Source organism: Neophocaena asiaeorientalis, unplaced genomic scaffold (genome assembly GCF_003031525.2).
Source record: "Neophocaena asiaeorientalis asiaeorientalis breed wild unplaced genomic scaffold, Neophocaena_asiaeorientalis_V1.1 scaffold110, whole genome shotgun sequence".
NCBI classification, from domain to species: Eukaryota; Metazoa; Chordata; class Mammalia; order Artiodactyla; family Phocoenidae; genus Neophocaena; species Neophocaena asiaeorientalis.
In genome coordinates, this window is record NW_020175053.1 from 5,246,256 (window position 1) to 5,259,565 (window position 13,310).

The 13,310-nt window shown below is 41.1% G+C and overlaps 1 protein-coding gene across 1 annotated transcript in view; it reads left to right on the forward strand.

Moving 5' to 3' along the window:
• Window positions 1-5,775, forward strand: part of PSMG2 (proteasome assembly chaperone 2) — a 16,003-nt gene extending 10,228 nt beyond the window's left edge. Inside the window, exons 4-7 of the mRNA XM_024763945.1 lie at window positions 911-1,029; window positions 1,887-2,060; window positions 4,516-4,636; window positions 5,471-5,775. Of these exons, the coding sequence (XP_024619713.1) occupies window positions 911-1,029; window positions 1,887-2,060; window positions 4,516-4,636; window positions 5,471-5,563 (507 nt within the window). The 3' untranslated portion in view covers window positions 5,564-5,775. The remainder of the gene's footprint in view (window positions 1-910; window positions 1,030-1,886; window positions 2,061-4,515; window positions 4,637-5,470) is intronic.
• Window positions 5,776-13,310: the final 7,535 nt, after the last annotated feature.

Sequence of the window (13,310 nt, forward strand, 5' to 3'; positions counted from 1 at the left end):
TATATATATATATATATATATATATATATATATATATATATACACACACACATACACACACCCTGAGAAAACCATAATTCAAAAGAGTCATGTGCCACAGTGTTCTATGCAGCTCTATTTTCAATACCCAGGACTTGGAAGCAACCTAAGTGTCCATTGACAGATGAATGGATAAAGAAGATGTGGCACATATATACAATGGAATATTACTCAGCCATAAAAAGAAACAAAATTGAATCATTTGTAGTGAGGTGGATGGACCTAGAGTCTGTCACACAGAGTGGAGTAAGTCAGAAAGAGAAAAACAAATACCGAATGCTAACACGTATATATAGAATCTAAAAATACCAAAAAAATGGTCACAAAGAACGTAGGGGCAAGACAGGAATAAAGACGAAGACCTACTTGAGAATGGACTTGAGGATACGGGGAGGGGGAAGAGTAAGCTGGGACAAAGTGAGAGAGTTGTGTGGACATATATACACTACCAAATGGAAAGTAGATAGCTAATGGGAAGCAGCCATATAGCACGGGGAGATCAGCTCAGTGCTTTGTGACCACCCTGAGGGGTGGGATAGGGAGGGTGGGAGGGAGACGCAAGAGGGAGGAGCTATGGGGATGTACGTATATGTATAACTGATTCACTTTGTTATAAAGCAGAAACTAATGCACCATTGTAAAGCAATTCTACTCCAATAAAGATGTTAAAAAATAAAAATATAGTCATTGCTCCTCATCTTTCACCTTCAGTCTAAGGATGGTAAGTAGATATAAAAATAATTATAATTTTAGTATATATAAACTATATATCATCACATAACGTGGGTGAAATACTATATAGACTACTCTTATTGTAACTCTAGGATCTAACTTTTCTGTTTTTGTTTTATTCTTTCAATGGTATACAAAGTATAAATCAAAGTCATTCTGTGAGAAACTGCTTTTCTGGGTGAAAAGCAGCAACTGTGCCAAAGTTGTTGTTCTTTCAAGCAGCCACTCGTATCACCGTAATGACCTCCAGCTCCGCAGGTATGTCTGTGTCTTTGGAAAAGTATTTTGCTATGATTTATACAGTTATTAGGATGATTTCTCTGTTAAAAGGTTAAAATAAAATTTTAAAGCCATGCATATCCTTTCCTGTCCTCCCTGGAATTTAGAAAGAAGGAGGTAAAGAACATGAGCGAGGAGGAATAGAGGTGGCGGGCCCTTGACATTCCCAGGGCTGCGGCACTGGGATCCTAGGGTAAAGGCGGGAATGGTTCTGGGGCTGTGTTCTGCTGTGTGGTATCACGTGCCTGGCAGCGCCACAAACCTCAGCTGATGAAGGGAAAGGAGAAGGGGTACCTAATGTTTATTGGTTGATCATTTTTCAAAGACTGGATTGATGTTTCTATTTATTTCCATATATTCAACCATTTGTATTTGCAGAACTACAGTTGCCTTTAAGTATAGCTCCCAGGCATGTCAGATTGAATTCTTAGGTAGAAGACAAAGTATCCAAGACTTAAAAATCTAAACTAGTTTATTGCATTATCATTTCTTCACCTGTAAAATTCTGATGAAATTATTAGCCAAGAGTAACCTTTCAAGACTAGACTTAGTTTCTGGCATTCTCACAGTGGGCCTGGTGGGAGCGTGGCTGTGGACATCTTCACACTGGCCTGGCCTTGGGTTAAGTTTTCCTGTCTCTCTGCTCTCCCCTAAGTTTGTAAATAGCAAGTCAGAGCAATATTTTTACATGTTGCTCTTCCATAGACTGCTGAAACGCGTGTTTTGCTTTGTGCAGCAGAATATATGGAGAACAAGATAATTTTTGCTAAAAGAACTGTTAATTGTCTTAATGTACGTATTTGTGAGTTTTTAGTTAATTATATGATTGTTTCCAGTACTCCCTTCAGGTACCTACTTACACCTTCCATGCAAAAAAGTGTTCAGAATAAAATACAGAGCCTTAACTGGGAAGAAATGGAAAAAAGCCCATGCATTCCTGAAATAGACGATTCTGAGTTTTGTGTCCGTATTCCTGGAGGAGGTATCACAAAAACACTCTATGACGAAGGGTGAGCTTACCTGTATATTTGCTGCCCATCTTATCTGAAAATGAAAGTAAGATAACTGGGATAGTGTTTGGAGTACTTACTGGAACTCTGAAAATGTCTTCGTTAAACAGGTACCTTGTTACATTCAGGGGAAAGATTGAAATGTGGTTATAGAATTGGTTCCTGAAAAGCCATATTTAATGCTTTATTATGTGTGTCATGTTAGGGGTCCTAATACATGTTCTGTGTAACCTCTGCAGTCAGTCCTCTTTGCAGTGGTGGTGGTGGTGAGATGTACATAACATTAACCATTTTTAAGGGTACAGTTAAGTGACATTCAGTACATTCATTGTTGTGTACCCATCACCACCATCCACTTTCAGAACTTTGTCATCGTTCTAAAGAAGATCTGTACTCATTAAATAACTCCTGTTTTATACCTGAAAATCTATGCTCTTATTAAAACTATCATTTCCTTCAACTTTTCTTTTTTTCGTAGTCTATCTTCCATTCGTGTTTTCACTTCTTTCCCTGTCTAGCTTATGCCCTTTAGTATAGTATATTATTTCACCTCTTTTCTTACCACAGCCTAGAAGCCCTGGCCACCTGGTTATTCTCCACACCTGCCCTGCAAACCACCAGCTTTGAATCATTCTCTCGCTCCATTCAGGCCACATCACCCGTGGCCTGCACTTCTGTCAGACCATAGACTGCGGGGCTTAAACAACAGAAATGTGTTTGCTCACAGCTCTGGAGGCTGGAGGTCAGGGTGCTGGCCTGGTCGGGTTCTGGGGAGGGCCCTCTTCCTGGCCTGCAGACGGCCACCTCTGGCTGTGTCCTCACGCAGCAGAGAGAGAGCTCCTTCTCTCCTTGTAAGGCCATGGTCCCATCGGATTAGGGCCCCCTCCTGTGACCTTTCACTGAATTACCTCCTAAACCTCCTGCCTCCAGATACAGTCGCCTGTGGGTGAGGCTTCCACTTGTAGACTCTGGAGGGACACAGTCCAGGCCATAGCAGCTGCTGTCAGGGTCTCTTGATCGATCGCCTACTGCCTCATTCTGACCTGCCCTGACCACCTCAGCAGCAATGCTGGAATTAACTTTCTAAAATGCAAAACTGATGACAAGACTCCCTGAGTAAAAATCCATCAGCAGTTTTACTTGCCTTTTGTGGAATCTGGTTCATCCTCCGCAATGTGCCATCCAGAGCCCTCCAGGCCCCTCTGGCCTGGCCCCCGGGGTGCGCTCTGCACAGATGCTGGCCTCCTGGCCCTCACAGTGTCCCCAGAGCTGTCGCATTCCTTGCTTTTGTTCCCTCTCCTTTTCTCCTCTTGCCTCCTTTGCAACAACCTGCCCGGTTTGCCAGAGTCGGCCCCACGTCGCTTCCTGGTTGTCCTTGCTGGTCTCGCCCTTCTCCGCAGGGGGAGGGGGATTCTGCTCTCTTTGCACTGCCCCCGCACTCTGCCCCTTCATACTGACTTCTTGCTTCTTTGCAAGTCAGTCTCCTAGCTTTGCTTCTGACCGTGTCAGAGTAGCTGATAGCAGACTTGCCCTCCTGCCATAAACAATTGGAAACTGGACAACATTAATGAAACAACTGTTCATCAGACATTGGACACCATGCAGCACACAGCTGTGAAGCCTGGGAGAAAGCAGTAGAGTCCTGCTATTGCCCCAGCTTCCTGCTGGACTGCAGCATGGGGTGGGGGGACCCAGGCAGAGTGCAGTCGTCTTGCTAAGTCGAGGGGACTGGAAACCAGAGTTGGGGTGGCTGACACAGCTGGAGAGTATGAGGCAGAGAACCAGAGGGGCACAGCTGCTGGGGGAAGAGCCCTGGGGCCTGCCTGAACCCTCCTCAACCCTGAGCTCACAAGTATAGGGTGACACCGTGAGGGCAGAGAACAACCTCTGGGCAGCTGTTAACTTTGCCCACAAAGTTAGCAACACTAGACAAAATACTATGAAAGACATGTTCCTCATAGAACATTTTGAAAATGTAGAATAGTCAAAAGAAACAATAATTTTAAATACTCAGTTCTGTCACCCAGAAGAAACTACCACTACTAATTTCTTGGTCTGTTTTCTGTTTTGAATTAAATTCTGTTTTCTGTTTTGAATTAAATTCTGTTTTGAATTAAACATTTTGAATTAAATGTTTGTATCTGCAAGATACTGCAACTCTACCATCTGTAGCTTTAAAATTCATGGTATTTACAGATATTTCTCACAAAATTGATGTTCTTTTAATTTTCCAGTGCAGATCTTGGTGTGGGGCAGGAACATTCATGTGCCCAGGGTGGGTGTTACATGGTTCCTAGTTTTGTCCCTACAAATAGAAGGTACATAAGTGATCTTGTGATGTGGCATCTCCTTGCCTAAAACCTGGCAGATTATCTCAGCTATAAAAACAGGCACACTGGAACCATCATCTTGTATCAGTAGAAGAATATCTAATTATTCTTTTTAATTGTTGTAGCTGTTCTAAAGAAATCCCAATGGTGATTCTGCTGAAATTCGTTTCGGAAGGAGACAATATCCCAGATGCGTTAGGTCTTGTTGAATATCTTAATGAATGGCTTCAGATAATCAAACCATGTGTAAGTTTCACTAAAGCTTAAGTCTCTGATTTCTCTGGTTATGTATTCATAAACTTGCATTTTTACATGCTATATAAGTAGACCAAATAAGTGAAAGTTTATGTTAAATTTAGGCATCTTCATATAAAATTTAAGTTAGCTGAACTTTTCAAAAGAAGACAGCTAAGCAACCTGTTGTCTGCAGTTGTTTCATTAAGGCTGATTTTCAAAAAAAAGGAAAATCTTAAATACTTCGTTGTATTCATTCTTAGTGTTGCATTAATTATACCAGGCAGCTTTTTATAAGGATAAACAAGTTCTCTTTGGAATTCAGGTTTTTCCTTTTTTTTCTAAGCAAAAGGTATAGCTTTGTGAGCAGTACTTTAGCTATCAATATGCATTATAATTAAAATACTTTTCTCTATTATGAAATAAGAGCATGACACCCAGGGAAATCAGTTAGCCTTTAGGCATAACAAAAGTAACCTAAGCCTACTTTACAAGGTAGGTGACTGTCTTTTTAATTCATGCTTTTTTGAAGAACAAATTGATACAAATCACACAGCATTGATTTTTTTTTTTTAACCACTGTTTCTTTTGAATTTGATTTTGCTCCATGGACTCTATTTATAGCCTTTCTGGTTCGTATCTTTATGGCTTGGAAATTGAGGAAATTTATCTTCAGCTGATATAAAGATACAGAAATGTATTACTTTGTTTTTTCCTTACAATAAATCACAGAAGTGTCAAAACCAAAAGGAACAACAACAACAAAGGGAGAGTTTTATAATACGTGTTAAAAGGAGATTTAGTGATAAAGTTGAAGGATTACAATATTTTGTTCTTCAATTGCAGTGTGATGACCCCTCAGCGTCTGCCTTGCCATGGAAAATGCCGAGTTCCTGGAGGTTACTCTTTGGCAGTGGTCTTCCCCCTGCACTTTTCTGATCCGTTTTCAGTTTTATACCTTATGTCCCAAGACACTTACTACCAACACAACTGTTAAACAACTATATAAAAAGAATGTATTAGGAAATCTTTACTTTTCACAGAAAAATCGCAAAGAAAAATGGATTAACAAAAGGTTGTTTTTGCCATGCTTTTCATCATATACAACAGATGTAAATTTTGTGCAATAAAGTGTTTCCTGAGTAATTTTATCTGAATGTATTTTTTTTTAAACTCAGACTTCTATATTAGTTTCCTATGTCTGCTGTAACAAATTACCAGAAACTTAGTGGCGTAAGACAAAATAAATCTATTATCTTAGAATTCTGGAAGTCAGAATTCCAGAATAGGTCTCACTGGGCTAAGTCAAGGTGCTGGCAGGGCTGCGTTTTCTCTGGAGGGTCTTGGAAGAATCCGTTTCCTACCCCTTTCCAGCTTCTAGAAGCTGCAGCATTCATTGGTTCATGGCTCCTTCCTCCATCCAGAATAATTTCCCGATCTCAAAAGAGTTTGAGTATAAGAGAAAAGGTTTTCATTTTTGAGTGCCTACTACATACCAGTCACTTTACCTGCTATTTTGTTGTGTTACGTCTGTGCCTTGGCTTTCTCATCTGTAAAACTAGGGCTTATAATATTAAGGGGTACACCCTACTCCATAGCACTCAGTAAATGATTTATTTCTGATAAATTATTCTGGGTTCTATAGCCTGATGTGTTTCCCTTTGGGAAACTATTGTTGGGTCGGGATGTCAGCCAGATGATGGGATAGGAAGTCCTAGCCCTTGACCCAACAGAGACACCACTTACAAATCAAAATACCTTTATGGGAAGCAGAAACCAGTTAAAGAGTTCCAGTTCCCCAGGCAAGTCCAGAGTTGAGAACAGCTGCACTGAAAACAGAAGAGCGGTTTCACTTTACCCACAACTGTCCCTCCCTCAAGCCAACAGCTCAGCATGTTGGGAGAAAGTCACCAGCTCCAGGCTTCTGGGGGAATGGAGGGGTAGGGAAGAGGGGACTGCATCCAACGGGTTGGCTTTTTGCAGGGCTGGAGTGGCTGGTTTCTGCCTCGACTGACTTGGAGCCCTGACGAAACTGGCAGAGTTTAGATGCCGGGGGGCCACTGAAAGCAAAGGTGGAGTTGGGGGGTGGCAGGAGTGGTGTGCTGCAGCCCCAGAGAGCCTGCAGTGCCACAGACAGGCCAGCAACATCTCTACACAGTCCAAAGGCACCCAATTGGAGGGAAAGAGAAGAATAAAGTGTGGGTCCAACAGTCCAGCTTCTCAGAGGGCTGTTGAGGGACCAGTATCTGTCTCACCTGACTCAGGATGCTGATGGGGAGACAGCATACTTTGGATGCCTGGGGACTGCTGAGGACAAAGGGGAGAGTGGCACCTTGCTGCTGCAGCACCAGAGAACAAGCCTTGGACACCACAGGGTGCAAGAGATGACAAGCACCTGAAAAAGAAACCTGCAATGCAAACTGGGAAATTACATGCACAAGCCCAGAGAAATTACGTCCTCCACAAAGCATTTCTGAGGCCCCCAGACTCCCCAGCTAGCCCAACTGGTGAAGGTCTTCCCTGTAAGAAGACTGAGAGAGGTGGCTGTTTTATCAAATACATAAAACTCAACAACAACCCCAAAATCATGAGGCACAAGAATAAACAGAAACATAGCTCAATCAAAAGAACAAAAGAAACCAATCTCCAGAAACCAATCCCAAGGACACAGAAATCTATGAATTATATGACAAAGAATTCAAATTAATTGTCTTAAAGCACAGTGATCTACAAGAGCACAGACAACCAAGTGGATTAAGAACAACGCATGAACAAAATGAGAATATCAACAAAGAGAAACTACTTTTTAAAAGAACCATACAAAAATTCTGGAGCTGAAGAATATAATAACTAAATTGAAATATTCACTAGAGGGGTTCAACAGCAGACTTGATCAGGCAGAAGAAAGAATCAGCAATTCTGATGATTGAAATTAACCAAGTCAGGTATAAAAAAAAGACTGATGAAAAATGGACAAAGCCTAAGGGACCTATAAAACAGCATAAAATGGACCAATATGTTTTATGAGAGTCCAAGAAGGAGCAAAGAGAGACAAAGCATATTTAAAAAAATAATAATAGGGACTTCCCTGTTGGTCCAGTGATTAAGACTCTGTGCTTCCAATGCAGGGGGGATGGGTTTGATCCCTGGTCAGGGAACTAAGATCCCACATGCCAGGTGGTACTGCAAAAAAAAAAAAAAGGCTTTTCTAATCTGAGAAAGGAAATAGATTTGAGAAGCTCAAAAGACTCCAAATAGGATGAACCTAAACAGCCCCCACCCAAGACACCTTTTAATCAAAAAACTGTCAAAAATCAAAGACAGACAGAATCTTGAAAGTAGCAAGAGAAAAGCAACTCATCACAAGTGAGTTCCCGTAAGATAATAAGCAGATATCTCAGCAGAAAACTTAGAGGCCGGAAGGTAGTGGGATGATATATTGAAAATGCTGAAAGGAAAAAAAATGTGCCAGTCAAGGATATTATCCTGAGGCTTCCCTGGTGGCGCAGTGGTTAAGAATCCGCCTGCCGATGCAGGGAACACGGGTTCAAGCCCTGGTTCAGGAAGATCCCACATGCCACGGAGCAACTAAGCCCATGCACTACAACTACTGAGCCTGCGTGCTACAACTGCTGAAGCCCATGTGCCTAGAGCCTGTGCTCTGCAACAAGAGAAGCCACTGCAATGAGAAGCCTGTGCACTGCAACGAAGAGGAGCTCCCACTCACTGCAACTAGAGAAAGCCCACGCATAGCAACAAAGACCCAACGCAACCAAAAATAAATAAATTTTAAAAACTTAAAAAGAACAAGGATGCTATCCAGCAAAACTGTCCTTCACAAATTAAGAAATAAAGACTTTCCCTGGTGAACAAAACCTGAGGGAGTTCATCACCACTAGATGTGACTTACAGGAAATGCTAAAGCAAGTCCTGCAAGTTGAAACAAAAAGATGTTAGACAGCAACGTGAAAGCATATAAAGATATAAAACACTCTGGTAAAATTAAATAGACAAATACAGAATCTAGTAATGGTGTAAAGGTGGTGTGTAAAGCACTTTTAATTCTGGTATAGAATTTAAAAGATAAAAGCATAAAAATGACTATAGAACTGTTAATGGATAAATAATTTATAAAGATGTAAACAAAGTGAAGGTGGAGAGATATAAAAGAATGGAGTTTTTGTAGATTCAAGTTGTTATCAAAATAGAATAGATTGTTACAAGATCTTATGTAAGCCTCACAGTAACCACAAAGTAAATATCAATAGAAGATATACAAAAGAAAATGAGGAAAAATTTAAAGCATGTCAACACACAAAAAAATCAATGAAACACAAAGAAAGGCAGCAAGAGGAAAAGAGGGACCAAAAAAAAAAAACCTAACAAAATAACAAAGTGCCAATAGTAAGTGCTATCATCTGAATGTTCCCATCCCCCAAAAGTCATATGTTGAAATCCTCATCCCCAAAGTAATGGTATCAGGAGGTAGGGCCTGTGGGAAGTGGTTAGGTCATGAAGATGGAGCCCTCATGAATGGGATTACTGCTCTCATAAAAGAGCCTACAGAGAGCAAGCTTGCCCTTTCCTACCACACGAGGGCACAGCAAGAAGGCACCATCTATGAGGAAGCAGGTGCTCATCAGACATCAAATCTGCCAACACCATGATCTTGGACTTCCCAGCTTATAGAACTGTGAGAAATAAATTGTTGTTTATAAGCCACTTTGTTTATGGTACTGCATAGTAGTTCAAACAGACTAAAACAGTAAGTCCTTCACTATCAGTAATTAATTGTAAATGTATTAAATTCCCCAAACAAAAGACATAGAGTGGCTGAATGGACTAAAAAAAATGCAATTATATACAGTCTACAAGAGACTCACCTTACATATAAAGACACACACAGGCTGAAAATGAAAGGATAGGAAAGGATTCCACATAAATAATAACCAGAAGAGAGCAGGGGTGTCTATACTAATATCAGACAAAATAGACTTTAAGTCAAAAACTCTCACTAGAGAAAAAGAAGGACATTTTACAAGATAAAAGTGTCAATACACAAGGATGATATAACAATTATTAATATATATGCTCCCAATATCAGAGCACCCAAATATACAAACACTGACAAAATTGAAGAGAGAAATAGACAATAACACAATAATAGTAGGAGTTTTCAATACTCCATTTTCAATAATGGATAGAACAACCAGATAGAAGACCAGTAAGGAAACAGAGGACTTGAACAGCACTATAGATTGATTGTACCTAACAGACACATGCAGAATACTCCACGCAACAGCAGCAGAATACATGCTCTTCTCAAGTACACATGGAATATTCTCCAGGATATATCACATGTTAGGCCAAAAAAAAAAAAGTCTTAACAAATTCAAGAACATGGAAATCATACCAAGTATCTTTTCTGACTAATATAGGATGAAACTATAAATCAGTTGCTGTAAAAAAAAAAAAAAAACAACTGGAAAATTAACAAATAAGTGGAAATTAAACAACATATTTTTGAACAATGAATGGGTCAAAGAACAACTGACAAGTGAAACTAGGAAATATCTTCAGACAAATGAAAATGAAAGCACAACATATACAAACTTATGGGATGCAGTACTAAGAAAGAAGTTTATAATAGTAAACACCTACATTAAAATAGAAGAAATTTCTCAAATCAACAATCTCACATTATACCTCAGGGAAGTAGAACAACTTTAACCCAAAGTTAGCAGAAAGAAGAAAACAACAAATATTAGAGAAGAAATAAAATAAAGAATAGGGAGGGGCTTCCCTGATGGTGCAGTGGTTGAGAATCCGCCTGCCAATGCAGGGGACATGGGTTCAAGCCCTAGTCCGGGAAGATCCCACATGCCGTGGAGAAACTAAGCCCATGCACCACAACTACTGAGCCTGAGCTCTAGAGCCCGCGAGCCACAACTACTGAAGCCTGCATGCCACAACTACTGAAGCTTGCATGCCTAGAGCCTGTGCTTCTCAACAAGAGAAGCCATCGTAATGAGAAGCCTGCACAATGCAACAAGAAGTAGCTCCTGCTCACTGCAACTAGAGAAAGCTGCATGCAGCAATGAAGACCCAATGCAGCCAATAAATAAAAAAATATATTAAAAAAAAATAAAGAATAGGGAATTCCCTGGTGGTCCAGTGGTTAGGACTCTACAGTTTCACTGCCGAGGGCCCAGTTCACTCCCTGGTTGGGGAACTAAGATCCTGCAAGCCGTGTGGTGTGGTCAAATAAATAAATAAATAACTTTAAAGATAAAATAAAATAAAGAATAGAAAAAAGTCAATGAAAGAGTTGGTTTTTTGAAAAGACAAACAAAATTGACAAAACTTTAGCTAGACTAAGAAGAAAAGAGAAGAAGACTCAAATAACTAAAATCACAAACGAAAAAGAGACTACAGCTGATGCCACAGGAATGAAACAGATTATAAGAAACTATGATGAACAATTATATGCCAACAAATTGGATAATCTAGAAGAAATGAATAAATTCCTAGAAACGTACAAGCTAGTAAGACTGAACCATGAAGAAATAGAAAATTTGAAAAGGCTATTTCAAAAGAAGGTTGAATCAATCAGTTATCAAAAACCACCCAACAAAGAAAAGCTCAGGGACTTCCCTGGTGGCGCAGTGGTTAAGAATCCGCCTGCCAGGGCTTCCCTGGTGGTGCAGTGGTTGAGGGTCTGCCTGCCAATGCAGGGGACACGGGTTTGTGCCCTGGTCTGGGAGCATCTGCGGCTGGGCCCGTGAGCCATGGCCGCTGAGCCTGCGCGTCCGGAGCCTGTGCTCTGCAACGGGAGAGGCCACAGCAGTGAGAGGCCTGCGTACTGCAAAAAAAAAAAAGAATCCGCCTGCCAGTGCAGGGGACATGGGTTCAAACCCAAGATCCCACATGTCGCGGAGCAACTAAGTCTGAGCACCGCAGCTACTGAGCCCGTGTGCTACAACTACTGAAGTCCATGTGCCTAGAGCCCATGCTCTGCAACAAGAGAAGCCACTGCAATGAGAAGCTCGTGAACCGCAATGAAAAGTAGCCCCTGCTTGCTGCAACTAGAGAAAGCCTGTGTGCAGCAACAAAGACTCAATGCAGCCAAAAATAAAAAGAAATTTAAAAAAGAAAAAAGAAAAGCCTAGGACCTGACTGCTTCATTGGAGCATTCTACCAAATATTTAAGGAAAAATTAATACCAATCCTTCTCAAATTCTTCCCAAAACTTGAAGAGGAGGAAACACTTCCTAACACATTTTATGAATCCAGCATTACTCTGATACCAAGCCAAAGATACAAAGAACAAAACAAAAACAACAACAAAAACAACTATAAACCAATATCCCTGAATATAGATGCAAAAGTCCTCAACAAAATACTAGCACTTTAAAAAGATTATACACCATGAAAAACTGGGATTTATCCCTGGAATGCAAGGATAGTTCAACATAAGAAAATCTATACATGTTAATACAACACATTAACAAAAAATACAAAAATCACATGATCACCTCAATTGATGCAGGAAAAGCTCTTGACAAAATTCAACACCCTTTCATGATAAAAAACACTCAAGAAACTAGGAACAGAAGGAAACTACCTAAATGAAGGTAATTTCATAATGAAGGTCGTATATGAAAATCTCACAGCTAACATCATACCCAACAGGGGAAAAAAAAAGCTTTTCCTCCACAATTAGGAACGAGGCAAGGATGCCCACTATTGCCACTTCTATTCAACATAGTCCTGAAAGTCCTAACCAGGGAAATTGGGCAACAGAAAATAATGGTATCCAAACTGGGAAGAAGAAGTAAAATTATCTGTTAGCAGATGACATGGTCTTATATGTAGAAATCCCACGTGTGTGAACACGTGTCCTTCTGTGTGAGCATGCCCACATACACTTATGTATAGTGTAAAGGTAAGGTGACACACTCAGTTTTGAGCATTCAGGCATGTCTGGTTCTGTGCTGAATGCCCCGTTTTCACAAGCAGGTCCGGCACGTGGAGTGGCCGTCCCATCCGCACTGGCCTTATTTGGTTGAAAAGCATGGGTGGCTTCCGGACGGGAGGCAGTGCTGAGGCCTCTCCCCACCCTGTTCATCCGCCCGGGGGGATTCCCACTCCCTTCAGTGTAAAATGAGGCCACCCAGCATCACTGTGCCAGCACATCCCAACCAGACCATCTTCTCCTCCATCTTCTCCTCTATCACGGCCTTCTTAGAAGTCAGGCAGATGAATTTCAATAGAGAGAAATTCATTCTTACGTTTCAATATTTCACTTCTCAGTAATTGATATTTTTGGTGTTGAGACAAGTTTGAAAATAGTAATAGTAAATATTTAGTGAGCATCTACTATGTGCCAGGCATGGTTCCAGCACTGCAGACCCCTGCCCTCTTGGGAGTTAACATGGATGAACAGGCCATGAACAGGAAGCACTGTAAAAACGCATTGCGTACGGTATGTGGAAAGGCAGGGGGGCACGACAGGAAAGGAAGATTGGCCCGGGGTGCAGTCAGGGCCAGCGCAGTTTTTAATGTCCCTGTCTTACTCTCACACCAAACATCTCTGGTACCTCCCTAAGTGTGTCACCCAAGCCTCTGTCCTCTCCCGGCCCACATCCCGCCTCAACCAGGCCGTCCGTGCACATGCAGGCCCGGA